Below are 25,465 nucleotides of genomic sequence, written 5' to 3'. Positions count from 1 at the left end.
CTTCAGTAAAATGACTCTATTCTTTGACCTATATCAAGATATGAACTTGCAAACTCCTGAGTGTTACAGTTTAAACAGAAGAAATGAGGATGGCTGGGTTATAGATGGTAGGTATTACTAACATTAGCTGGTATAAGGTATGAAAGAAAGAAAGAAGAATGCTAGTAACAGCATGAAAGTGTGGTATACAACAAATTGAATCCCTCTGAAGTAAAAATGGGGCTTTACCTTCTGGAGTCACTGTAAGTGTGGCTGTACAAGTTGTTTCTCCAGCACTATTCCTTGCCTTGCAAGAGTATTGGCCTGCATGCTCTGAGAAAGCATCTACTATTATCAGTACAGCTGTGCCTGTAGACTCATCAAAGTGGAAAACTGAGTCTTTTGTCGGCAACATGAGTTGTTGATTATGAAACCACTGGATTTTTGGTTTGGGCATGCCAAAGACTCTAGCTTGAAATTTGACTGATGCCCCACTGCATACCCTGCAGCTTGAAATAGGCTGGATAAAGGTGGGCCTTTGGCCAATAGACTTCTCCTTAAGTGAAACAGATGATGAAACATGCCAGTAGGATAGTGGTGTAACTTCTTCAACCTTTTTAAATCCTAAAAAGAAGCATGCCAACTTTTAATTTCTTACCCTACACTACAATTCATTTTCTCTCTCATTCAAGACTTTTTTTTCTAACTTGAAACTTAACAGCACAACTTATTTTAATACTTCATTTATAAAATCTGATACAAAAACAAACAAAATATTTGTAGCTAAATAATATTGAGTACAATGTATAACTTAAATAGCAAATTTTCCAGACAATATTTCTGATTGAAAACTTTGGTCAATATTTTATCAATTCATCTGAATGTAGACCTTTCTTTTTCAGCTGCTGAAGTACCTGGTACACATCATTATTTAGCATGTATTCCAACACTTTCAAAGTAATTTATTTTATTTAAAAAAACCTCTTTTATAAAAAAACTCTTAGGAGGTTCTCCTCACAGTCAAATTAAAAAATGTGTGAGCAAAGAACTTCTGTTTCTACCACCTTTGGTGCAGGACAGATTCTAATACAGGTGAGAAAGAAAAGGTGAGGTTTATGGAGCATTACAAAGATGTGAAATAAGTTCTCCTGTGTATGATGTATATTTTGGAGACAGAAATGTATGCTGTGGGCATTGTAAATGGTAGCAATTAATTGAGTTAAAAGACAGCATGACAGACAACAACTCACATATCAGCGTATATTACAACAAATATATCAGTGTATATCACAACATATATATCAGTGTATATCGGAATGTGATCTCTACAAGACATTGTTTTATTTGCACACTGTACCTTCTAGCTTCAATGTAGCAGTGCTTGTCACTTGGCCTACAGAGTTACTAGCCACAAAAGTATAGATTCCTTCATCCTCTGGATAAGCTTCAGCAATCTCCAGCTGGTAAGTGTCTTCAAACTGAGTCATTCTAAAAAACCGTGATGGCTTGATCTCTCTTTCTTTGCTGTACCAAGTGACTTTCAGATCTGCTCAAGAACAGAGAGAAGAAAAGAAAAAATGTATATGTTATTAGACTAGTAAGTAAGCACTACTCTCAGAAATCTTAATTTCAAGTATCTATTACAAGTTTAAATGTGCCTTGTACTACTCTGGTCATGCATGATTAGTGGAAAGTGGTCTACTTTGTAAAGTTTTGATTTCTGCATTGGAAGTGTTCATATGGAAAAATTTATTCTGGTGTTGCTATACTCCCCAGTAAAAATAATTTTTCCTTTGCACTCTTAATGTATGCTTTTAAAACTGTTTTGTCACTGCTAAAATTCATAAAAAGACTCATTTTTTAAAAGGGATTCTTTTATAATTGTCTGATTAAACAGGCTATAAAATCACTAGGTTGAGCTGAACAGGTTAAAGAAATTAAAATGGAATATTCTTTTGCTAAGGACCGTATCTTGCCTCTTTGTTGTAGATACAAGTTTTACACCTCATTTCTCAAGAAAGATCCTCTCTTTTTACCTTTGAAAAATTCTTATGCAATATCTTGTTTGACTTGTACACTCTTGTAGACTTGGGAAAAAAGAGGACTGAACAAGACTTTAGCCTTCACTGTCTACCTGGCACTATTGAACATCATTAATCAAATTCTTTCATAAAAATGGTGCACTTTTAACATCATCAGAAGAAAGAGACAATGCTTTCAATGGCTGCATAGCGTGTACCATTATACAACTGTGTGCGCAATCATGTATTACCTAATATAAAGAGTTTTCACAACACAAGTTAGAGGTATGCAAATCCACTTGGGTACAGTATTCAAGAAAGGACATTTTCAACAGGAAAAATGTGACATGAAGAAATGACCTCAAGCTGCAACAGGGCCGCCCTGTCAAGCATTGGAATGGAGTCACCATCCCTGGTGGTATTTAAACGATATACAGATGTGGTGCTTTGAGACATGATTTAGTGGTAGATTTTCCATTGTTAACCTTAACAGTTGGAGTAGATCTTACAGGTTTTTGCCAACCTAAACAACTTTATGATTCTATGAAAGGGAACTTTACAGCACATTACACTATGCTAGAAATGCAGCTTCCACATTCACACACAGTTCTTGTGAAAAAAAAAAATAATAAAATTTTACTCTAGTAAGCTTTTCACATAGGGCAGGCCAGCATTTCCAACATGCCTTTTCTGAGGCATAGCATCATTTCTAAAGCAGAACCAGATTTGTTGTAATGCCTTCTTTAAAAAGACCATGAATAAACACCTTTTTACACTAGAAAAAGGAATGCGATAGCAGTTTACAGTTTGCAGATTTATATGACATACTTAGAAGTATGTTATGATAAAGATTGAGGCCCAGTTTCAGTCTGTTTGCTCAGTTAATTGACATGACACTGTGTGTTATCAGAAGCTTATCATGCTCATTTTACATGATGATGCTCTATCCACCATGATACTCTGTGTTTTGAAACTACATTTTACTCAGTGACAGTTTTCCCACACCAGTTAACGTTTGAAATACTGAGAAGTTTCCAAACACAAGGTTTTGGAAACAGATCTTCTTTGCAGAAATACTTAATGTTTACGACAACTTCTATGATTGATGCTGTCTTTGACATATGACTTGCTTTACTGATAGTTGTCAGTGAGTAGCACTTAGCTGCATGTGTATATCAAATAAATGCACTTATGGGGAAGGACTGATCTCAGCACACATATGGTTGCTTTTTTCCCAAGTTCAAGATGAAAAATTTTGAGAGCTGTTGCATTAAACCCACCTGTCCCAGTCACTCTGCATTGAAAACAAGCAGACTGTCCCTCAGATGTAACAGCATCACGTAGTGGTATTATGACAGCAGGTGGATACACTGGTACTTCTAGCTCAGGAGAAACAACTTCTGGGACTAAGGGATAAAAAAAAGAAGTAATTTATTAAGATTAAGGTCATACACATGTTGACAATCTCATTTCACAGACATTGTCATGAACATAAGAATCTTACTTTCCACTGAAAGTGAAGCTGAAGTTGTAGCAAGTCCGTAGTCATTTTTTGCTTCACAGGTGTACACTGCTGCATCTTCAGGGAAAGTTTCAATCAGGAGTAGAGTATATTCTTCTGCATCATGAAGAAATTTGCACTTGAAACCTGGAGAAAGCTGTTGGTCATCTTTATACCACGAAATTTTGGGTTGGGGTTTGCCTGATATCATAGCACAGAAGCGAGCAGGTTTGCCAGACTCCACAGTAGTTGGCTCTAGCTCCCGAAGTATCCGAGGTGGTTCTGGAGCTGCAAATTGAGAGCAGTGTTGGGGGGGGAGATAGAGAAGGAAAGAAAGAAAGAAATACCATTATTGGTATTTATCAAAGCTTTAAGAATATTAGCAAGGACTTTTGTTTTATTTTTATAATCTTATTATTCCAAATCTTGCAGGCCCATAATAATCTACCCTTTTCATTGGTACAGAGGGAATGATCTAGCAGCAAGTGCCTTAAAAAAATTATCTGTGTTAGTGTAAGTGTTTTGTGGCAAAATGTGTCCAACAATTATTAGGTTTATCCCTCTGAGAAAGCCTATATGATATGTCCACATGAACAAATTGGTTTTATTTAGACTCAAGAATTTCCTGGTCTAAATAAATCCAGTGGGGAAAAAACCTGCTATAAGATTTTCATCAGCCAGTCAGCTAATTCAGCTAAGCTAGAAATATCCATACACATGAGGATTTTGGTAGTGTTCCAGATGTAAGATTCTCTTTGGACTTTTATGTTTTTCACTGTCAGAGTTAGAATTCCAGAAAAGCTATACAGATCAGAAAAATGCCATCAAAACATTTTTTTGTGGTGGACATACCATTCACATAGAGAACAATGGAACTCCTATTCCGTCCTGCAACAAATGTATATTCTCCTGCATCAGAGTAAGTGGTTTCAAAGATGGTCATTCGATGAACTCTTCTTTCCACCACATAACTGTATCTTTCCTCATATTGGAAGTTGATCTCGATGCCATCCTTGTACCACAGTGGTTCAATATCATCTTCATTGACCTCAAATTCAATTTCAGCTCTTTGTCTCTCAATGACCTTCAAACAAGTAAAACAAATATTAGAAACGGGGTTTGTTTTTATACATGGCACAGCATTCTTGTTTCCTAGAAGACGACTCTGATTTATGATTATAGACTTCTGTGCTGGAACTCTTGATGGTTAGATATTATTATTCTTCCTTTGCATTAATATTTGGCTGACAAAGTTATGACATATTTATTCTTCTCTATAGGCCATACCTGAATATCTTTTTGTGTGCTTCTGATACGAATATCACGACCTTCAACAATCAAATTGGCACTGGATGTGTTTCCACCTGCTACTACAGTGTACTGACCAGCATCAGACATTCTTGTGGAAGGAATGATGAGACGATGGACATATTTCTCTCTCTGAATTTTCATCCTAGGTACATCAGGAAAGAAAAAAAGCAAGTTATTTCCTAGGGGGAAATATGTAGCAAAAGTCAATACGGTGTAGACATCAATGCCATTTACCTGTCACCAATCTGAAGTTCTTGTCCATCCTTCATCCACTGGACCTGAACATCAGGTTCTGAAATTTCACATTCAAAAATAGCCCTCTTCTTCTCCACAACCTTGATATCTTTAATGTGTTTCCTAAAATCAATGTGACGGGCTAAGGCAGAAAAAAAAAATAAAATAAAAAAAATGAGTGCCACAATGCTAATTAAGCTCTCAGGAGTCACCAAATATACAAATCAAGAGGGCAAATACCTTCCACGAATAAAGTGGCAGATGAAGCTGCTTTTCCAGCAACGAAAGTGTATTCTGCAGCATCACCAAAATGTACATTCCTTATGGAGAGGGAGTGTGTGAGCTTCTTTGTTCGTATCTGGCATTTATCAGTTGATTTTATTTCTACACCATTCTTCAGCCATTTGTATGAGATACCTTCATAGTTAACAGTAACTTCAAATGTTATTGTATCTTTCTCTTCAGCATTGATGTCTTTCAGCATGGAGGTAATTAGGATGGCTAAAAGAAAAGAAATTAACAAATGAGTTTTGTTTTGGTTTTTTGTTGTTGGTGGTGGTTTTGTTCTATTTTAGTTTTAATTTAAACACATGTTAACTGGATTAGAGATGTTTAAAATACTTTGATCTGATTTTTGGTAGTATTAAAAGAAAGGCTCTGTGTCTAGGATCAATATTACTAATTAAATTTCATAAAACTTCTGGATGACATAGGAATACAAATTCTATCTCTTATGCTTATGGTGACTTAGTGTTTATGCATGCTGGCTTAAACAGAAGAATCTGGGATCTAACTATCAAGTCTGCAGGTTCTAGATCTGTTTTTGAAATGTAACTGAAGCTGTTTGGAATTATATACATCTACAACAGTGCTGAATGGCAGTGCCTGTAATAACATGAATCATTACTGCTAAATATTATAGTTAATTATGTTTTTACATACGTTTTACGGTCAGAGTTGCACTGACTCTGTCATTTCCACAGACAAAGGTGTACTCTGCAGAATCTTCACTGCTTGTATTCATGATATTGAGTTGATGGAGTTTCCCCTGGACCACTATTTTGAACTTTTCACTCATTTCAATCTCTACGCCATTTTTCAACCAGACAGCAGGCACATTGAAATGAGACACTTCACATTGAAAAGAGGCTGTTTTGGTCTCAGGGATCTCAATACTTTTCATGGTCTTTGTGATTTGTATGGCTAGGTGGAGAAAAGTGGGGTGGGACACACAAAAGAAAATATATTTTTTAGGTTAGTATTCACAGAAAATTGGGGGAAAAACAGAGAGCAACAGGCTATGAAGTGCCAGGTAAAGGTGCCCAAAATATGAGAAGGTGTAACAATACATATAATTACTTTCTTGCAAACTTGCAATACTTACATTCAACAAACAGTTTTGCTTTACACTCAATTTGCCCAACAAGAGCTGTGTATTCCCCAGCATCATCAGGAGATATGCCATGCAGCATAAGCTTGTGAACTTTCCTTTGAGAGATTATCTTGCATTTATCACTTTGTTTAAGCTCAACATTTTTGTGGAACCATCGTACTGGTACAGTATCATGGGATACACTCAGTTCAAAGGAGACAACAGCATTTTCCAAAGCAGTCACATCCTTTGGCTTTTTGATGATCTTGACAGCTTGGGGAAAAAGTTAGCAAGATTCAGCAGTGTGTTTGATTTGAATTTCAAACCACACATTAAAGCAAATATTCAAACAAGATTGACTTACTTTCCACATGAAGTCTGGCATTTGCTCCTATCTTTCCAAGCTTAAAGCTATAAACAGACTCATCAGTGACAGCACAGTTTTTGATTTTCAGTATGTGAACAGTTCCTTTCACTGAAATTTCATATTTGTCACTTGATTGAAGTTCAACACCATTTTTAATCCACAGGCCTCCTTTCACATCAGGGTGGCTCAATTCTACACTGAAAACTGCCTCCTGTGTTTCTGTCACAGTCAAGTTTTTTAGTGTCTTCTTTATCTTAACAGCTAGGGGGGGGAAAAAAAATTGACAAACCAGACCAAAATTAAAAACTATAGGAAAGAAAATAATAAGTTTGAATCATGGTGCTTAAAATTTATAATCTAGTGGTGCTTAATTTTAGACTCTAGTATGAATGTACTGATTTAGTACGTGTGTACTGAGTTTCTACCACAGCAGTACGCTTGGAGCACACAAAGAAATCCCACTAACTTGTAGCATCCATGAGAAACAGAGCGTTTTATTTGATAAGTTTACTACATAACTAGCAACAAAGAATTTCTACTTGCTCATCAGTATCTTCAATAAAATGTGTTTTTATTAAAGTACCATGATAAATTCCAAATATTCCAAAATACAGTAAATTTAGTACCTCAGAAAGTGCATCATGATATAAAAAACTTTCAAAAAATGAAGCCAAATATGCTTGTATCTTAGGGCTTGATCCAAGACGCAGGGAGTAATGCTGGACTGAGTCTTAGAGACATCAATTACTTATATAAATTACTGACCTTCGACCTTCAGTTTGGCAGATGTCTTTGAGCTTGCTATTTCATAGCTATAGTCACCCGTATCATCCAGTTTTGTAACAGGGATTTTGAGCCTTCGTTTTACACCATCAGATTCAGCACGATAATGATCTGTCGGAGGTAACGGTCTACCATTTATTAGCCACTGGCCATCTGATTCAGGGTTTGCCACCTCACATTCAAAAACAGCTGTCTGGGACTCAGCCACAGTCAGGTCAGTGAGAGGCTTTGAAATGGCACCACCTGTTGGGAAAAAAAAGCACATATCTTTGTCAGGTTGATGCTCACCTTCCCCCCCCGTAGGTAAATAAAGACACAGTAGAATCTGAAATTCTTTGCCATTATTTGAAGCATGACTGCAGGCACTCTAAGCTCTGTGAAGAATCAAGACAGGAATATGACCTGAACAGCAGTAAAAGATGTTTCTTACTTCTACCCTAGATGTTCCTATTTATTATATTTATTGTCAGCAGTGGTATGTTGAACATCCATGATAAAACCCTTCTTTTTTACATTAATTACATCAAAGCATATTACTATGGATCTGATTTAGCAAGATACATTAGAACTTGCTTAAAAGCTTTGTTTAATTCAAATTATAGCAAGGAGAATATAGGGAAGAAGAAGAAGAAGAAAAGTTACATTTTATAAACTACAGAAATGGTAAAAATACAAAATACAAATACAAAATGCAGTACATTGAGCACTGTTTTTAAATCACAGTGAAAAATCTTTAATATTAATCCTACTAACCTGCTACAATAAGCTTTCCAGATGTTTTCTTCTCTCCAGCATAAAATACATACTCTCCTTCATCATCTTTCATCATCTTCACCACTGTCAATTTATATATTTTGCCATGTGCTTCAATTTTATATTTGGGACCAGCCTTTATCTCTTGGCCTTTGAAATGCCAAATTACATCAATCCCTGAATGGGAGAGCTCGACCTCAAAGGACACATTCTGTGTTTCAGTGCAGGTGATGTCACGAAGACCTCTAATAATCTGAAGTTCTATGAAAAGAATACATACGAATGTTTTACTTGTTTCCATATTTTTGTGTTTAAGTAATAGTTTCACAAAGAACTGTGTATCTTAAATGAAACCTACCCTCAACTGTGACGTTGCAACTTGTTTCTACTTTGCCAACCATTAGCTTATAATGTCCTTGATCTGATGCATGGGTTCTGGTAAGCACAAGTCTCTGTTTAGTGCCTTTACATACAGCTTGTATACGTTCATCAGGCTTTATCTGATGTTCATTTAGGTACCATTTGGAGGAAGACACATCAGGTGCTGAAACTTTGCATTCAAGGATAGCTTTTGTTCCTTCAATTACATGGAGATCTTTTAGAGGCACCAGTATTTCCACACCTATCAAGTCACAAAAACATTCATAATGAGAAAGATATGCTTTTAAGGAGAAATCCTAAAGGACTGCAAAGTCAAACACATCTTCAAAATCGTGACAAAGACTTACTGTATACTGTGATCTGTCCAGTGGTTGACAGTTCAAGATCAGGAACACTGAAAGTGTAAGCTCCGCTGTCTTCCTTTGTTGCATCTTCTATCAGCAACATGTGTGACTGTTTATCCAACACAATGTGAATACGATCACTTGATTGAATTTCATGACCATCTTTCATCCAGACACCTTCTACATTTTCGAGGGAGACTTTAACTTCAAGCTGTACTATATCTCCCTCACAGACTTTTTGATCAGTAAGTCCTTGAAGAATAGTCATGGGACGAGCTGTGGAATGTAATTAATGAATTGTCATGACAGATACGGAGAATATTGAGTATTAAACCAGTATGTGATATAGCTATATGTTTTAATACAGGAAATCTATAATATAGAGACAATATAAGTATTAGAAATGCTTACGCTTCATCTTCAGTTTGCAGTGAGTTGTTTTTCCATCAACAACAAACCTATACTCTCCTTGATCATCTTTATTGACATCTTTAATAGTGAGGATTTGGCGACCACGGCGGGATGCAATCACGTATTTATGATTAGAAGTGAGTTCAACATCACCATGATACCATTTCCCCTCCGCATCTTCTGGGGAAACCTCACATTCAAGTTCACCTGAGAAGGATTCTGGTACTTCAACATCCTCAAGTTCTTTAATAAACTCAACAACAGCACCTATAGGCAAAAATAATTACATTCATGAAAAAGCTTGATTGGATGCCTCTGGTGAAAATATTTCTTACAAAATGAGCCTAAGGAAATTAATGTATGTGTGGTGTAGCCATTTCCAATAAATACATCTCTGAAATTTCATACTAGATTCCAAAAATACAAAAGCCACTTGTACATTTCTTAGTGCATTTAAGTGCGGTTTGTCTTCGCGCAATTGTTTTGCTTCTTCCTAAAGCAGATTTTACTTTAAGAGTACTGCACTGAGATATGTGCTTCTTACCTTCAACAGTAAGTTTAGCAGTAGTTTTAATGGATTCATCTTCTACCAGTGCACAGCTGTAGTCATCATCATCAGACTTCGCAATTGTTAGCACAGAAAGAAAATGAGCCTTTCTGTCTGAGTGCATCCTGTATTTGTCTCCAGAATGAATCTCAATTCCATCCTTAAACCATTTCACTTTGACAAAGGGTTCTGATGTCTCACATTCAAACGTTGCCATGGAATCTTTCTCTTTAGCAACCAGATCTTGTAACTTCTGGGTGAAGCTGATTAACTGTTTGGCTGTGTAAAACAATATGCAATGAATCAACAGTGCACTGACCGCATAAATTTAGCATACTATGTCAATCACTAGATAAAAGAGAATTTAAATTACCTTGTACTAACAGGAAAGCATGGCTTGAAATTTCACCAGCTATATTGACTGCTTTCACCATGATGCTGGCAGAATCATCAGCAGTCACATCTCTGATGACTAGTTCACAGACATTATCTTCAGGCCAGTACCAATACATACGATCAGTCCTTTCAATCTGCACACCATTTTTGAACCACTGGCACTCAGGGTCTGGTTTTCCCACCACTCTTACACGGAAGTGTGCATCTGTCCCCTGGGCTACTGTTTGGCTTTGAATTCGTTCAAATATCTTGGGAGCCTCCATGCTTGGACTAAGCTCAACCTTCTCTGGTTTGAATGTTGGAATGGTGATTTTGCCTTCAGGAGGAAGATCTTTCTTCTCTTCCTCTGGGATCTCTTTGGTCCAGTGAAGAAGTTCTTCTTTTGTCTTTTTTAACATTTCTTCGTAAGATTCATCTTTTTTACGAGACTTCAGTTCCACAGCAGTGATGGCTTCATAATAGCCCTCTTCTGTCCTACGCTTGAATTTACTACGCAGCTCTTCAGATTCCTCTGAAAGCTTCTCATGAGTGATTCTTTCAGCCCTTTTCAGTTTCACCACTTCTTTGGTTGTTGCCTCTGCAGGTTTATCTACCTTCTGTACCTCAAAGAGAAGTTTTCCAGCCTCTGTTGCTACAGGCTCATGTTTGGGTTCAGGAGCACGACGAAGAACAGATCTGAAGTCCTCCCTCTGCTGGATCTCAAGTCTCACTTTATGTTCAATAAAGCCTTCTGGATTCTCTGCAGTGACTTTTACCTCTCCTGTGTCATATGACTTGCAGTCCACAATATCCAGGTAGTGGATTCCGTCATAACGGAGTCTGAACCTTTTGCTCTTACGGATAAGCTGTCCATTGAGGTACCAGTTGACTTTGGGCAAAGGATACCCAGTTACCCGGCAGCGGAATCGTGCTGTTTCACCTTCCAGGACTCTTGCAGGTTCAGGAACCAAAACAAGTTCTGGTTTTTGTTTTTCTTTTTGGTCCACTGCAACTGCAGGAAGAGCACCCTCATGGGCCATTCTTTCTAACTCTTCAATACGCTGCAGTCCCCTTCTGCCTTCTGGCAACTGGGATTCTTCCACAAGGCTTTTCTCATCCTTCACAATCAGAGTAGCAGATGTGTGGTCTGTGCCATATTTGTTAGTTGCCCTGCAAGTAATAACTCCGCTGTCTCTAGAATAAGCTACTCCATAGTCTAGGCTACAGTACCCAAACTCATTGATCATGCGGAGTCTGTTGGCTGCTTCCAAGGGTTTGCCATCATGCAACCATTCCACCACCATGGTTGGGTCACCAATGGGTGTAAGCCTGCACTCAAAGTGTGCTGGTCCAAATTGTTTGAGCCTTAAAGATGTGAGCTTCTTCTTAAAAAATGGTTTCTGTTGCTTTTCTTTATCATAGAGATCGCCTTCCTCCCATTGCTCTTGACCATAACGCAAATGGAGAGGCTCTAACTCTGGTGCTGCAATCTCCTTGGCTTTATAGGTTCCTTTTGGAATGATTAATTTCCTTTCTGGTTCAGGTTCTACATGTTCAACTTCAACATTTACTTTACATCGAGTAGTGTCCCGCCCAGCTTTATTGATAGCAGTAGCAGTATACCATGCAGCGTCTTGCTTGGCAGTAGATTCTATTTTAAGGGCAGCTGCTCCTTTGGTTCCCTCAATCCTGAAATATGAAAACAATTTTTTTAAAACTTCTTTGCACTTCTTTATCATTCATTTTTGCTGTTTTCCAAAACTAGGTCAAAGTCTGCAAAGACAAACCTCTGGAGGAATTAGGCACACTCTTTATGTTTATTCATGTTTATGAGCATAGCTCCTAACAATCAGATAAGGATTTAAAAACAGTTTTACATTCAATGGCAGTTCTGCCGGCAGAGAATTTCAAAAGTAGAGGTAAAGTAAGGTTTCCTAAATCTCTGTGGTAGAATCATTGAGTTAGCAAAATACAAAATGCACAAACACACAGTCTGGTAAAAAAATAAGGAAATCCTACAAGATCTGTTATATCTCTTAGACTTGCTGCACTGCAAACACTATTAGTAGCATCATTAGCCATTGGATTAAGACCTTACTGAATGCCTTCTACAGAAACAAGTGTATTCAGCACATGGTAGGAGGCACTTTGCAGAGTGATTATTAACTCCTTTAGTATTTAAACAAAATTAAAATGCTTACTTTATTTTGGGGTATTTATGAGGTACAATGATGTCACTGTTCTTCAGCCATACAATGTCAGGATTAGGGTTGCCAGTAGCTTTCACTGCCATCTCCAGTCTAGAGCCCTCCTTTACACTAACATTCTTCAGCCTTTCCACAAAGTGTGGTCTAACTAAGTCTTCCTTAGCTGAAAGAGCAAGGTTAAGTCATCATGAGAAGAAATGGCATAACCATGGCTTTTAGTAAGAAACACTCCTTCAGCCTGCTAAACATAGCATGCACAGTAGATACCTTCCACGGTCAGTGTCATTGAGACTGAAGCTTTGCCTGCCCTATTCTGAGCAATTACAGCCCATTCTCCAGAATCATCAGGCATAGCAGGAACAATGATCAGTGATTGTGTGCCATCTTCTTTAATCACTATTTTATGGGTGTAGTCATTAATCACTTGTTGACCTGCAGATCCACACAGGGAAAGAGGGAAAAAACAAAAAAAAAGTTGCATTCAAAATGGTGTCTCAGCAAGACCAATATGTAAAATGCATATTAGACTTTTTTTAAAGATTATTCATTAATGAAAATGAGGCTGATGTACCGTTATGGAACCAGTATGTCTCTGGCATAGGTCTGCCAACAACTTTTAAGTCAAATCTTGCTGTCTGTCCCTGGGAACATTTAAATGATGTAGGTTTCAGCACAAAAACTGGCTTATATAGTCTCTCTAGCTGTCCTTCATCAGTTTCATCTAATCTACGGGCTGGAGAACGAGAAGGAGAACTGCGAGCAGGAGACCGGCTTGGAGAGCGTGGAGAAATAGATCTGGAAGGAAAAGATAGGACAGATGTATATGCGATGTCATATAGCAGTGGGTTGACAATTCAACAATTAAACTTTTGCCTTTGGCATTTTATTTTAAAGAGCTTAACCAATTCATGTATGCATGAAATTGTGCCAAAATTAATTTTTATTTGTAGTAAATTTCCTTTAGGTTTTAGACGGCAATTTGTATAGTTGAATAGTATTAGGATACACCACAGCCAGGGAAATTTTTGGCTTTTGGATGCTGTAAAGATATGAACCTAAGCTTGTAACACATTTGTGCATATGAATATATATATATATATATATATGATGACAGAACACAGTATATGGCAATGCTGGAGTTTTTCTTTTGCAATGGTGGGAAACAAGAATAGAATAGAATAAACCAGGTTGGAAGAGACCTTCAAGATCGTTGCATCCAACCCATCATCCAACACCATCTAATCAACTAAACCATGGCCCCAAGCACCCCATCAAGTCTCTGCCTAAACAGCTCCAGTGAGATTCACACAGTGCTAAAACTCCAAGAACATAATTAATATTTTTTAAAACCCACATGAGTAATTTAAGAAATAAACATATTTACTGAGGTTATAAATCTATAACCTGTCTGGAGATGCATGTGAATGACAATATTGTCAAAGCTGCACTGCTCATGAAGAAGCAAATCAGACAAAGAGTTGGCACATTAATCAATATAAGCCATGAAACCATAATTTAGAACTTATCTAGAGCTGTGCAAACTCCAATAACTTAAGCTGTTTAGCTTCTATGTAATGTTTTTGGATTATCACAGCAGACTGAAGTCTCATGAAAGTTATATATTACTGTCTACCTACCTGTATCTTTTCATAACTTCTGGTCCTGGCATGTAACCTGGAGTTGCAGTGGGTGCAACAGGCTCAACATAAAGTTTTGATGAACAAATGGCATTTCCTTTCAAATTACTGGCAAAGACAGTATAAATTCCTTCATCTTCAGGTAAAACAACAGGCAGGCGCAGGCTGGCACTCCCATCTTGCAGAACTTCGATGTGGTAGCGCTCTCCATGCCATATGCGCCTGCCGTCTTTGTACCACACAATCTACATGGAAAGAAACAGTGTAATTCTATGTGTGATCTCCTAATGACAAAAATCCAGTAATGGCTCATGCATACAACATATTACAGCTTTATATTTTATAGCTGATGTACCATGATAGCTCATTAACATTTTTACTTGAAATAAATAAGACATGAACATGTTTTTACATTAGCCTGAAACATGAGTTTTGGAGCTAGAAAGAGCCAGAAAGCCTGTTTTTATGAAGAGCAAAGTGATCTAGAATGGGTCACTGTGTTCTCTGCTTGTATGGGCTAACTAGAGATACTCAGAAGCAAGTGCAATTTTACTGTTAAATCTCACCTACCTCTGAACTGGTTAGCCAACCTAACACTGTTCTGTTAAAGGACAAACAGAAAACTCAGGTTGACAACGAAAGACTGGATTTCCTTTGAGATTTTCTGGTTTCTATGCAGAATTTAGAATATTTGACAATGAGATGTTAAAGGATTTTTGAAGTAGAGCACAAGATTTCTTTTAGAAAGATTAATGTCATATAGGTTTGGAGTACCTTTGGCAATGGATATCCAGTTGTCTTGCAATGGAAAGTAACTCCTGTCCCTTCAAAGACTCTGTAATTCTTTAATCTTAAATCAAATCCTGGTTCTATTGCTTCAGATTCAGAAATATCAACCATCATTGTCTCTCCGTCCTCTTCAAGAAGTTCATCTAAAGTAGTCTTAATAATTCTGAGCTCAATTTCCTTGATAAGTCTTTCTTCAAAAGATGAAATATGCAATTCCTATATATAAAAGCAGGAGCATTAGTCCTGTGTGTCAGACAGTGAGCTTGTAAAGAACTGATTAGTACTGCGTACTGGTGAAATGCCAGTACACAAAATTATTATGGAGTGGTATACATACTTCATCTTCTACAAAAGTTCTGACCATCACTGTGTCTTTCGCCATTTTCTTCCTAATTAGGGCTTGTTCTTTTTCATATTCTTTTTCAAAGTCACCATATGAAATAGCTGGGGCTACCTCAGCCACTTTAGGTTCCTGTACATATGCAGTCATCTGAGTTTGGTACATCATTTCTTGTTGTGATTTTATGTAGGCTTCATAATCAGCTAGGAATTAAGAACACATTGATTTTTATAAGTTTTTGTGGGGATCAATGGATTGAACACAGAAAATAAATACAAACTGCATTTACTGTTGGGGGGGTGAATTTTTTTGTTTTCATGGGGGTTTTGTGTTTATGATTTGTGTGTGTGTGATTCAAGCAGAGTTTCTGTCTGCTTAGCCAATAAAATTCAAACAGCAACAAAATGCAAAAACCAATGCCCTCGTATGAGTATCAGAGTATCACCAGGGTTGGAAGAGACCTCAAAGATCATCAAGTCCAGCCTGTCACCACAGATCTCATGACTAGACCATGGCACCAAGTATCACATCCAATCCCCTCTTGAACACCTCCAAGGATGGTGACTCCACTACCTCCTTGGGCAGCCCATTCCAATGACGAATGACTCTCTCCATGAAGAACTTTCTCCTCACCTCGAGTCTAAACTTCCCCTGGTGCAGCTTGAGGCTGTGTCCCCTTGTTCTGGTGCTGGTTGCTAGAGACAAGAGACCAACCCCTTCCTGGCGACAACCACCTTTCAGGTAGTTGTAGAGAGCAATGAGGTCTCCCCTGAGCCTCCTCTTCTCCAGGCTAAACAATCCCATCTCCCTCAGCCTCTCCTCATAAGGCTTGTGCTCAAGGCCTCTCACCAGCCTTGTTGCCCTTCTCTGGACACATTCAAGTGTCTCGATGTCCTTCCTAAACTGAGGGGCCCAGAACTGGACACAAGACTCAAGGTGGGGCCTAACCAATGCAGAGTACAGGGGCACAATGACTTCCCTGCTCCTGCTGGCCACACTATTCCTAATGAAGGCCAGGATGCCTTCTTGGCCACCTGGGCATACTGCTGGCTCATATTTAGGCAGCTGTCAATCAGCACCCCCAGGTCCCTCTCTGTTTGGGAGCTCTCCAGCCACATCTGCTTTATAAACAGATAAAAGATTTACTGTGTTACTTCAGATGTTGCAGTTCTCAGTGGAAATACCTAGAGACTATATTACATTTTCTTCACCATGGCTCTGTTTCCTGTAAACTTTTATACATTTTTACAATGACAACTGAAAAAATGAAAAAAGCAAAAAAAAGCTTTCTCCCTGTAATAGAGCAATCTACTGGTTGATTAATTTCCTGTCCTACATCAGCCTCTAAATATTTTTTGTTATGTAGGCTGTTATGGACATCAATGGAATAAGATTCATACAGTTAAAATTCTAACAAAGAATGTAAGTATTTCAAGAACTTGATGTCAAACAGCATTTTTCAGAAACAGAGCCACCAGATCTCTATTTATGTTTCTTGAATTAACCAAAGCTTCAAAGAATTTGCAGCACAGTTTAAAATCTTTTTCCATTTTAAAGTTCTTTTAAAGAAACATTTAACCCATTTCTTCAGTCTACAAAGTACCTTCTTCTAATAAGGAGACCGTTGCAGAAGCTTCTCCATGTGTGTTACGAACAACAATAGTGTATTCTCCGGCATCGTCGGCAAAAGTCATGGAAATTTCAAGTTTGCATTCCCCGGTTTCTCTTTTGTAACTCACTTTGTATCTATACAAGAAATAAAAGTACAAGTTCTCTACAATTCTGATGAAGAATCTTTCCAGTTAATCTGCTTTTAGTTATACAATTAATCAGAATCACTTCTAACTTGTAGAAGAGAAAAAAAATATATCATTTTGCAGGCAATTCTCACGCAGGGAATCTGCAGAACAGTGTAGGAGAAGTAACCATGATGAAACTAGAGTACAGGTCTGCTTTCTTACCATTAGCTCTAAAACAAATGAGATGAAGCTGTGCACGGAACTATCAGAGATCTACTTACCAGACACTGTAAAGTAGTATATGCAAGGAGCACATCTCCATATGGGTTACTGTAACATTAAATATTTCAAGAATCCTACAAACTTTTTTTTTTCCTCTGCTAGAAAGCATCACTTTCTATAGACAACATTTGCATAGACAGATTAAAACGAATTTAAAGCGTCTTCCTGATTTGCCTTTAAGGATATGTAACATTTCTCATTTCATGATCTTTTGAATATCTGTATAAGAAAACTTAACTGCCTTGTAAAGTCTCACATTGAGACATGATCCTATGACTTTTCCATTAAAAAGAAAATAATTTACAGAAATCAGTGCTATTATTTGACTCAGCATCAGTAAAGGAAGCAAAATTTGGTCAATTAAGTATTCTTTAAAATTGCTGAAATAGGTTTTGTACATTGTATTCAAAGTACCTGTAGCCAGTCGTTAGAGGAACTCCACCTTTTTTCCAATAGACATGTGGCTTTGGGTTGCCCCCTACTTGGCATTCAAAAATAATGCTCCCACCTTCAATTAATTTATGTACTACGGGTTTTCTTATGAAGAAAGGAGGTATGGGTTCTCCCAATACTTCTTCTGTTGCAGCAGAGACATCTTCCATTACAACATCCTTTGTCTCCACGTAGCTGAAATAAGATTCCAGCGCAGGTTAGTGAGCTGATGTCTGAAGCTCTCATAAACAGAATGCAAGAAAATAATGATCACAGTAGAAGCAGTTGGTTTATGAAAGTAACTTTACCGTTTCTCTTCTGCTACAACCTTCTCAGAAATGGTTTCTCGAGTCTCAATTTCTTCTGAAACTGCAAGGCAAATATGATACAGTGGGGTTTTAAAATACTTTCATAATATTAAGGCAGTGAGTTCAGTTGACAAAAAGAGAAAGAAAGGTTAAGTAGATAGCTATCTCAGAGGGCCAGGTACTTCCACTACGAAAGCAAGTTAAGAGTCTCCATTGGACTATAACTGGCATTTTCCTCATGTTCTTACAGCCATTACTAGCAGACCTGGAATACAACTGAAGGCATATATTCTACATGGGATCTGGCAAAATATTCATTGCACTACAAGTAATATGAAGTTAACAAAATTATTATCTTCCCACACTGACAAGAAGAAATGGCCTCAAGTTGCACGGGGACAGGTTTAGACTGAATATTAGGGAAAAAATCATCACCAAAAGGGCTGTCAAGCATTGGAACAGGCTGCCTAGGGAAGCAGTTAACTCACCATCTACTTCAAAGTTGTGTAGATGTGGTTCTGAGAAACATGGATTAGTGATGACCTGGCAGTTCTAGGTTAACAGTTGAACTTGATGATCTTGAAGGTCTTTTACAACCAAAATAGTTCTATGATTTTACAATTCTATAAATATATTTACCTTTCACATGTAAATGGCAGGATGTGCTGACACTCCCAGCCTTATTGGTAGCAGTGCAAGTAAATCTTCCACTGTCTTCTGCAAAGGCTTCACGAATCACTAGGCGAGCAAGCCCTTCTTTGAAAGTGATCTGGAAGTCCATTGAGTTCTCAATCTTGTAGTCTTCTCTGTACCATGTCACAGTAGGCTGAGGATGACCAGAGATACGGCACTCCAGTGTGACTGACTCACCTTCTGTCACAGTCTTATTTTCGAGGCCCTGTATGATTTTAAAAAAAAAAAAAAAAAAAAAAAAAAAAAAAAATTAGTACCCCAGTCAGTGTATATTTTCAGTACTAAAGAGATATTTAAATAATCAAAATGCATTTTAATCAAAAATCTAATGTCTAGTTAAAGGCGGTGTTCTCTTTATCAGTGTATTTATGCAGATCACCTTGAGATACTCTTTCACTGTACCAAAGGCCAATCTATTCCATGACACAATTTTAAAGAATGACCCCTATAACAGACATTCAGAGTCATTTTTATCAGAGAAAAATTGTATGGGTGAGTAAGTCTAACCCAGAATTAAAAGGATTAAACAAACTCAACTTTTCATGGTCAGGTTTCCAAAGATAAAAGGATATAAAATGGGTGAAAACAGAGTGTAACTCCCTTAATCTACATACAAATTACTTACTGAGACTAAGGTGGGTGGAGTAGAAGGGATTTCTGCAGGCACAGGCACTCTGGCAGTTTCTGTCACCTAGATTATTTAAAACAAAGTTAATAAGCATCTAACAAAGCCAAGGACTTTGCTGTCCTTAAAAACAAATCAGCCAAGAATTTAGACAAGAAATTAGGTAAAGAGAAATCTTTGCTTATCATAGCCATATGTTAGGTCCTTAGAAGGATTTGTGTAAAACAACAAAGAGATAGAAGTCAGCAGAATGGTGTAAAAGTGGAAATCCGCAATGAGGAAGACCAAAAAGGTGAGGCTATGATACATTTTTAAGATGTAAGTCAGCCAAAGTGACAGAAATGTTTTTAATAACCTACCTTTGCTTCACCTTCTTTCCGCAAGACCAAGTGTTCTTTCTGCACTGCTTCACCTTTAAAGCTTACACCTGTCTCTTTAGTTTCAACATCATAGCGACTTTTATAGGCCTCAGCAGCCTCTCCAAAGGGAAACTGTGGTGGGGCTGCTGGCTCTGCTTTTATCCTTACTTCATGTGGCTTTAGCTGAGGTGGTTTCACAGGCTTGGTGATTTTTTGCGCGGCAGAAGTAGTTGATAGTTCTTTTTCCAAAGTAGCCATAGCAGATCCTGCTATAGAAACCTAGGGAATAGAAGAGAAAGAGTTACATCTTTGCTGTTCTTTCATTTTCAAGGGAAACAGAACATTTATTGAGTAGACTGCATAGGCACTAGTTGAGTCCTTAGTTACTTATTTGACACTGCCAAAACTATATAAACAACATTGGATTCTAGTTATAGATTGCAGCAATAGAGTATGAAGATATAATATCCTTCAATTATTTTTACGTGTCTAACACTCAAATATTTTCCTTTTATTTTACTTTGGAATTTGATCTTTAAGTGGATGAGAGGCTCTTAAGTGCAACATGAGAAATGTCCTCTAATTTTATTCACTTGAAAAAATTTTGCTTTTAATTTAATGAGTTGATACTGCAGTAAACAGTACTCATTACACAACTAGAAGTGACAAAAATAACTAAAATATTTCAAAGTGTTATAATGACTTTGGAAAACATGTTAATCTTTTAAAAAAAAGCTATTTTAGGTAAATCTTATAGAGTTTAATTATGTTTGAAGAAAAAAAACCAGTTAATTTTTAAAGTTCAAGTGAAGAGAGATAGTATGCTTGAATGAAAAATAAATTAAATGAGAACTTTCAATATTACATGACATGTTGAACAGAATAATGGTAAATAACACTTAGAAACCAGATGGTATCATATGCAGTCTGGATTTTTTCTCTTTCAAAAACTTAATATGTAATAATCTGTAAGGAAGAAAGAAGCACAGTTTCCAAATGTTCTAATGAAGAGATGCATACAAGATTGAAGAGGGGTATCTCTGCTCTATAGTTAAAGAAGTCAATAAAGACAACTGAAGACAGCATATAATTGCTCATTTTGGTAATGCAACATACTGGGGTGGGAGGAAAAGTCAAGTGGAATGGGTGACCTACTGGTTGTTATAAATGAGCATGCTGTTCTACCTGAGAGATTCTGTTGCTTACCTCATATGTATGCTCTGTTTTAGGAACAGCAATTTTGGAGACTGTGAAGTGAGGACTTGCTGTGCGGGGTCGTGGGTATTCAACGTGAATTGTTTTCTCAGTTTCTGTTGATCTTTTTATCTACACAAAGCAATAACAATGTTGAGAATTTGATGCTGAAACATATTTCGCTAGGGCATAGTTTTTTAAAAAGAAAGAAGTATAAACTGAGTCTAACCTCTGTTGATAAACTAACTTCCTTCTTTTCAGCAGCTGAGATATGTTTCTCAGGAGGAGCATAGACAGTTTTAACTTCTTTGGTGGCAATATGACGTTCTGCTGGGGCCTCAGCAACATGGTCTGTTACAGTGTGTTCTTTATAACCATATTCCAAAGTTTTCTGCTTTACATAGGCTTCATCTGCTTCTTGTGTTTCCCAGGGTGATCGAACACGTGCCTGATCAACTGCTGCAACAACTGTAGCTACAGCTTCAGCTCTTTTTCCAGCTTCAATCTACACATAACATAGGGTAATTCATACAAATATCATAATATTAAAGACTTGCATAAATGGCAAATATTTATAAATACAATGCTCAGTAAAGGCTTTTGATATGAAGAGAGTACAGATGCACAAAAGTAATAATGTAAGTGTCAAATGTATGCACCCTGCAGTAAATCAGTTCAAATGTGGACATTATTTCTAAGCTCTATATATGCATATTCAAAACATATCTATGCTAATGTGCTTTATACTTACCAATATTTGCATACAGGCTCCATTTTCATACTTTAGTCACATTTATGGCTATTTTTCTAAGAGTATGGCACATAATTTTTCAGTCAGTATGCTCATTGGGCTTCATATAACTGGTAGAGGATATTAAAAATCTAGAGAATGTCTCTAGCATCTGATGTGAATGTATTTATTTACTAAAGAATGTAGCCATACATTTTTAGCCGTGCTAACCTATTTTACATCATTTTACAGAAGAAGGAAAACTGAGTTAGCAATTAACAGTAATTTCTGAGCAGTCTGACTCCTGAGTAAGTTTTGTATGTTATACTTTCTACAACATGTTTCATGAAAGTATTTTATGAATGTACAGTAGTTTTTCTAGCAAAACAGAAACATAGACTAAAAGCTGTGGGTAACTAAGCTATTCTTCCACATATGAAAGCTCCTGGCTGTATTAGAAAAACTTTTCTATCTGATTGTCAAAAGTAATAAACTGGGTGGATTTGAATGGATGTCAGAGTTTGCATTAAGAGCAATACAATTCAAACCTTAATAGAGGTTGTTTTATCCAACAATCATAAATTGCAAAGAATCATCTTGTAGAAAAAAAGCTTGCAGACTCAGAAATTTTAAGAAGTAAGCATTACTTGAAAGCATTGCTTGCAAGTTGTTGTTAGGGAGTATGACTTCACAAATAAATCTGACTACAGTCTTAGACGTGGCATCTCCTAACAGAGTTAAACATAAATCTTTGTATGACTAGAAACTTAATCATGTTGATGATGTTACTTCATCATTACAAGCATTATTATCAGGAATTTATTTTGAGGGCATCCTTATTGTCCCAAAGTAGCTTTAAAAAGGTGAGGTTTGCAGATAATATAAATTATAACTGCTTTTCATATCTGCAAAAGCTATATTCAACCATCATAAATCTAGATGAATCTGCTCTTGCCTGGCTGTAATTTCTTCTCTAGCTCTGGACACAGTGACTGATGTTTTGGTTTTATCAGTGGCCATTATTTTCAGAACTACAAGAGTTTTCATAGCTTCCCTTTTATTTTATATATTTATTACATTCCATAAAAGATTCCATTAAATATGATCTAGAAAACCATTTGAACAATGTGTAAGTATTCCAGAACAGGAACTGCAATGGAGAATTAAGGGGTTAGAACCTTGTTCACTGCACACAGCTCTGCGTTATATGTATACTGATAAGTATTGTTAACCTTGATGCCTATTTAAACAATAGCAATGAGTTTTGTTTTTTTTAAAGAGGGTAGAAGAAGAAGAAAAAAAGGTTAATATGCATTTCAGGAGTCAGCCAGTCCATTCCAAAGGTCAGCCAGAAGACAAATATAGGCACCCTATTAATAAAAAGTTAGGAGGTGGAAGAATATAGTTTATTTAACACTGGCCCTAAATGTTTGTAAGCGGAATAAATCTTAGAAAAAATAAGCTCAAAATGTATCATTAGTAATTTTTGAGGGACACATAAGGCGTGTAAAGAAAAGAGGATTAAAAAAAAAATAAAATATGGTTATGATAGTGCTATTCACCTTTCGATGAGTTATGCGCACTTGTTCTTGTTTGGTAGAAATTCCTTCTTTACTTTTCGTTATTATGACCGGTGCCTTAGGTTTATCAGTGGTAATTACTACCTTAGGTACAGAAGGTTTCATATCTTCCTTTCTTATCTAGTTTTTATGGTAAAGAGAAATAATAGTAATCAGTTGCACCTATAGTCAAAGTTCTGGGGGAAGCAGGGTAAAGCTTCAGAATGTGTATCAATAGGAAAAAAAAGAGTCACCTGAGAAATGGAATGTTTCATTTGTACAAACCAAGTTATAGCCTATTTTACATGCTAGGTGAATGGAGTGCATTCAAAGTCATTTTGATTCAATCTGTGTGTGAATTAAAGAAAAATTGTCCCACTTGCTATTTAATTGTGATAGATCATTGTGGAAACTGTTTCATAAAAATGAGTATGACTGACTTAATATTTACTCTTTCATTGGCTAAGCCAACAAATAGATTCATTCAGTCCTCACACAAATATGAATGTCATTAAATCAAAATCCCTGCATAAGCATCACATCATGAGAGATAACATTGACAATTTATCTTCAACAATCTACTTTGGATATGAAATGCTGTGCCTATTTCTGGGATGCTTTGCTTTGCATTTTATTTTGTAATCTTCTCTCCGTGAACATACAGAGCAAAGATTCGTAAGACATTTGATGAAGAATGAGGGTTTATAATTAGAATATAACAATGAGTTAAATATTTGTAACATGTATTTACCTTCTCATGATCAATCTGCACTTGTTTGGTAGATATTTCTTGTCTAGCTCTTGATATTGTTTCTTGTTCTTTCGTTTTGTCTGTGGCAACTGTTACTGTGAGTACTGGAGTTTTCTCTGGTTCTTTTTGTACCTGGATATTTACAAATAAAGAAGCTTATATTATGTATTGTTTTAAAATATAAGGTATGTGATTTTCTATATATTTGGAAAATAGGACACAAATGAAAGGGCAAAAAAGGTCAAACTCTGGATTTCAAAATCATCTAGACTGGAAGCAACAATGACGTAAGAAGACTTTCTATAAAACATATATACATTTAGCATAAAGTAGTAAAACATTCCACAAATGCTTGCTTTGCTACTGAAGGCAGTAATAAAAAGAATCAGATCAGAGAAAAACTGTCCTGCATCATAATCGGGAAAGTGTATATTAGAAACAAATTTTAGGTAATTTTCACTTTGCAAGAGGGTTGATTTCTGTTTCTCAGTACTTTAAAGATAAGTCACATGTTCTTTGTCACACATTTCAGCTGCAATGCAAATGTGACATTTCTCTGTAAAAGTGGATCTTCTATTAAATCACATTTGTCTGATAAAACGCATGATAAATAATTTGAATTCCAATCACTCAACGGTATTTTCAAAATGTAATTCAATGCAGAATGAGTTTTTCCTCTTTTTTTCTGCCCCACTGTGCTGCCAAAACCAAAACAAACAAACAAAAAACCCCAAATAAAAAAACAGACAAAAAAACCCAAACAAACAAAAAAAAACAACCCAAGAGCAAGCAGGTTACAAATCGCAAGCTTAGAAACAAAAATACAAAAATCAGGGGAAAAAAAAATCTGGAAAACTGAAGAGGTATTTCCTACATACCAATTCTTTAAATGATTGAGGATACTGCCTAGTAAATCACTCTACAACATATAAAATATTTTTTTCTCCCCTAAGTTAAAATTTTTGCAAGCTTATCTCTCTTCTCTTTTATTCTCAGGTATAATGGAAGTGAAATAGAACAGGAAAAACAGTCATCAACAAGGAGAGATAGGGGAACCATAACAATATGAACTAAAAGACTGAACCTATGTAAAAGGAAAAACCTAATATTCTGGTATTTCATTTGTCCTGTTCACAGGCTTGTCTTTTTTTATGAGATACTAGATTTTTGAATGACCTGGAATATGACAATCGTAGTTAATATCTGTATTCACCTTCTCATGAGACATATGCCTTTGTTCTTGTGAAGCAACAATTCCTTCTCTACTTCTTGATATTACTGTTTGATTTATGGCTTGTTCACTGGTAACTACTACTGTTCTCTCCTTTCTCATCTGATATTTATATCAACAAACAAAAAACAAAGCCTTAAAACTAATTTTAACAAACTGATCATCAAAAGAAGATAAATAAAAATGAGGGAGGATCACAAGTAAAGGAAG

The 25,465-nt window shown here is 36.6% G+C and overlaps 1 protein-coding gene across 1 annotated transcript in view; it reads right to left on the bottom strand.

Annotated features, from left to right (window-relative positions):
* Window positions 1-25,465, bottom strand: part of TTN (titin) — a 242,619-nt gene that overhangs the window by 205,995 nt on the left and 11,159 nt on the right. The window contains exons 8-40 of the mRNA XM_054173069.1: window positions 24,025-24,156; window positions 23,277-23,414; window positions 21,214-21,489; window positions 20,997-21,116; window positions 19,791-20,069; window positions 19,432-19,497; window positions 18,753-19,011; window positions 18,114-18,174; window positions 17,788-18,000; window positions 16,956-17,098; window positions 15,350-15,555; window positions 14,998-15,228; window positions 14,224-14,468; window positions 13,158-13,381; window positions 12,854-13,018; window positions 12,581-12,749; window positions 10,378-12,068; window positions 10,002-10,283; window positions 9,458-9,724; window positions 9,050-9,322; window positions 8,680-8,943; window positions 8,322-8,582; window positions 7,551-7,811; window positions 6,783-7,046; window positions 6,431-6,691; window positions 5,989-6,249; window positions 5,287-5,547; window positions 5,047-5,188; window positions 4,789-4,954; window positions 4,354-4,585; window positions 3,505-3,789; window positions 3,281-3,406; window positions 1,337-1,525 (exon numbers count right to left, since the gene is read on the bottom strand). Of these exons, the coding sequence (XP_054029044.1) occupies window positions 1,337-1,525; window positions 3,281-3,406; window positions 3,505-3,789; window positions 4,354-4,585; window positions 4,789-4,954; window positions 5,047-5,188; window positions 5,287-5,547; window positions 5,989-6,249; window positions 6,431-6,691; window positions 6,783-7,046; window positions 7,551-7,811; window positions 8,322-8,582; window positions 8,680-8,943; window positions 9,050-9,322; window positions 9,458-9,724; window positions 10,002-10,283; window positions 10,378-12,068; window positions 12,581-12,749; window positions 12,854-13,018; window positions 13,158-13,381; window positions 14,224-14,468; window positions 14,998-15,228; window positions 15,350-15,555; window positions 16,956-17,098; window positions 17,788-18,000; window positions 18,114-18,174; window positions 18,753-19,011; window positions 19,432-19,497; window positions 19,791-20,069; window positions 20,997-21,116; window positions 21,214-21,489; window positions 23,277-23,414; window positions 24,025-24,156 (8,413 nt within the window). The remainder of the gene's footprint in view (window positions 1-1,336; window positions 1,526-3,280; window positions 3,407-3,504; window positions 3,790-4,353; window positions 4,586-4,788; window positions 4,955-5,046; window positions 5,189-5,286; window positions 5,548-5,988; window positions 6,250-6,430; window positions 6,692-6,782; window positions 7,047-7,550; window positions 7,812-8,321; window positions 8,583-8,679; window positions 8,944-9,049; window positions 9,323-9,457; window positions 9,725-10,001; window positions 10,284-10,377; window positions 12,069-12,580; window positions 12,750-12,853; window positions 13,019-13,157; window positions 13,382-14,223; window positions 14,469-14,997; window positions 15,229-15,349; window positions 15,556-16,955; window positions 17,099-17,787; window positions 18,001-18,113; window positions 18,175-18,752; window positions 19,012-19,431; window positions 19,498-19,790; window positions 20,070-20,996; window positions 21,117-21,213; window positions 21,490-23,276; window positions 23,415-24,024; window positions 24,157-25,465) is intronic.

Source organism: Dryobates pubescens, chromosome 2 (assembly GCF_014839835.1).
Source record: "Dryobates pubescens isolate bDryPub1 chromosome 2, bDryPub1.pri, whole genome shotgun sequence".
NCBI lineage: Eukaryota > Metazoa > Chordata > Aves > Piciformes > Picidae > Dryobates > Dryobates pubescens.
The sequence above is the reverse complement of the archived record's forward strand: the minus strand, read 5'-3'. Positions and strand labels throughout refer to the sequence as shown.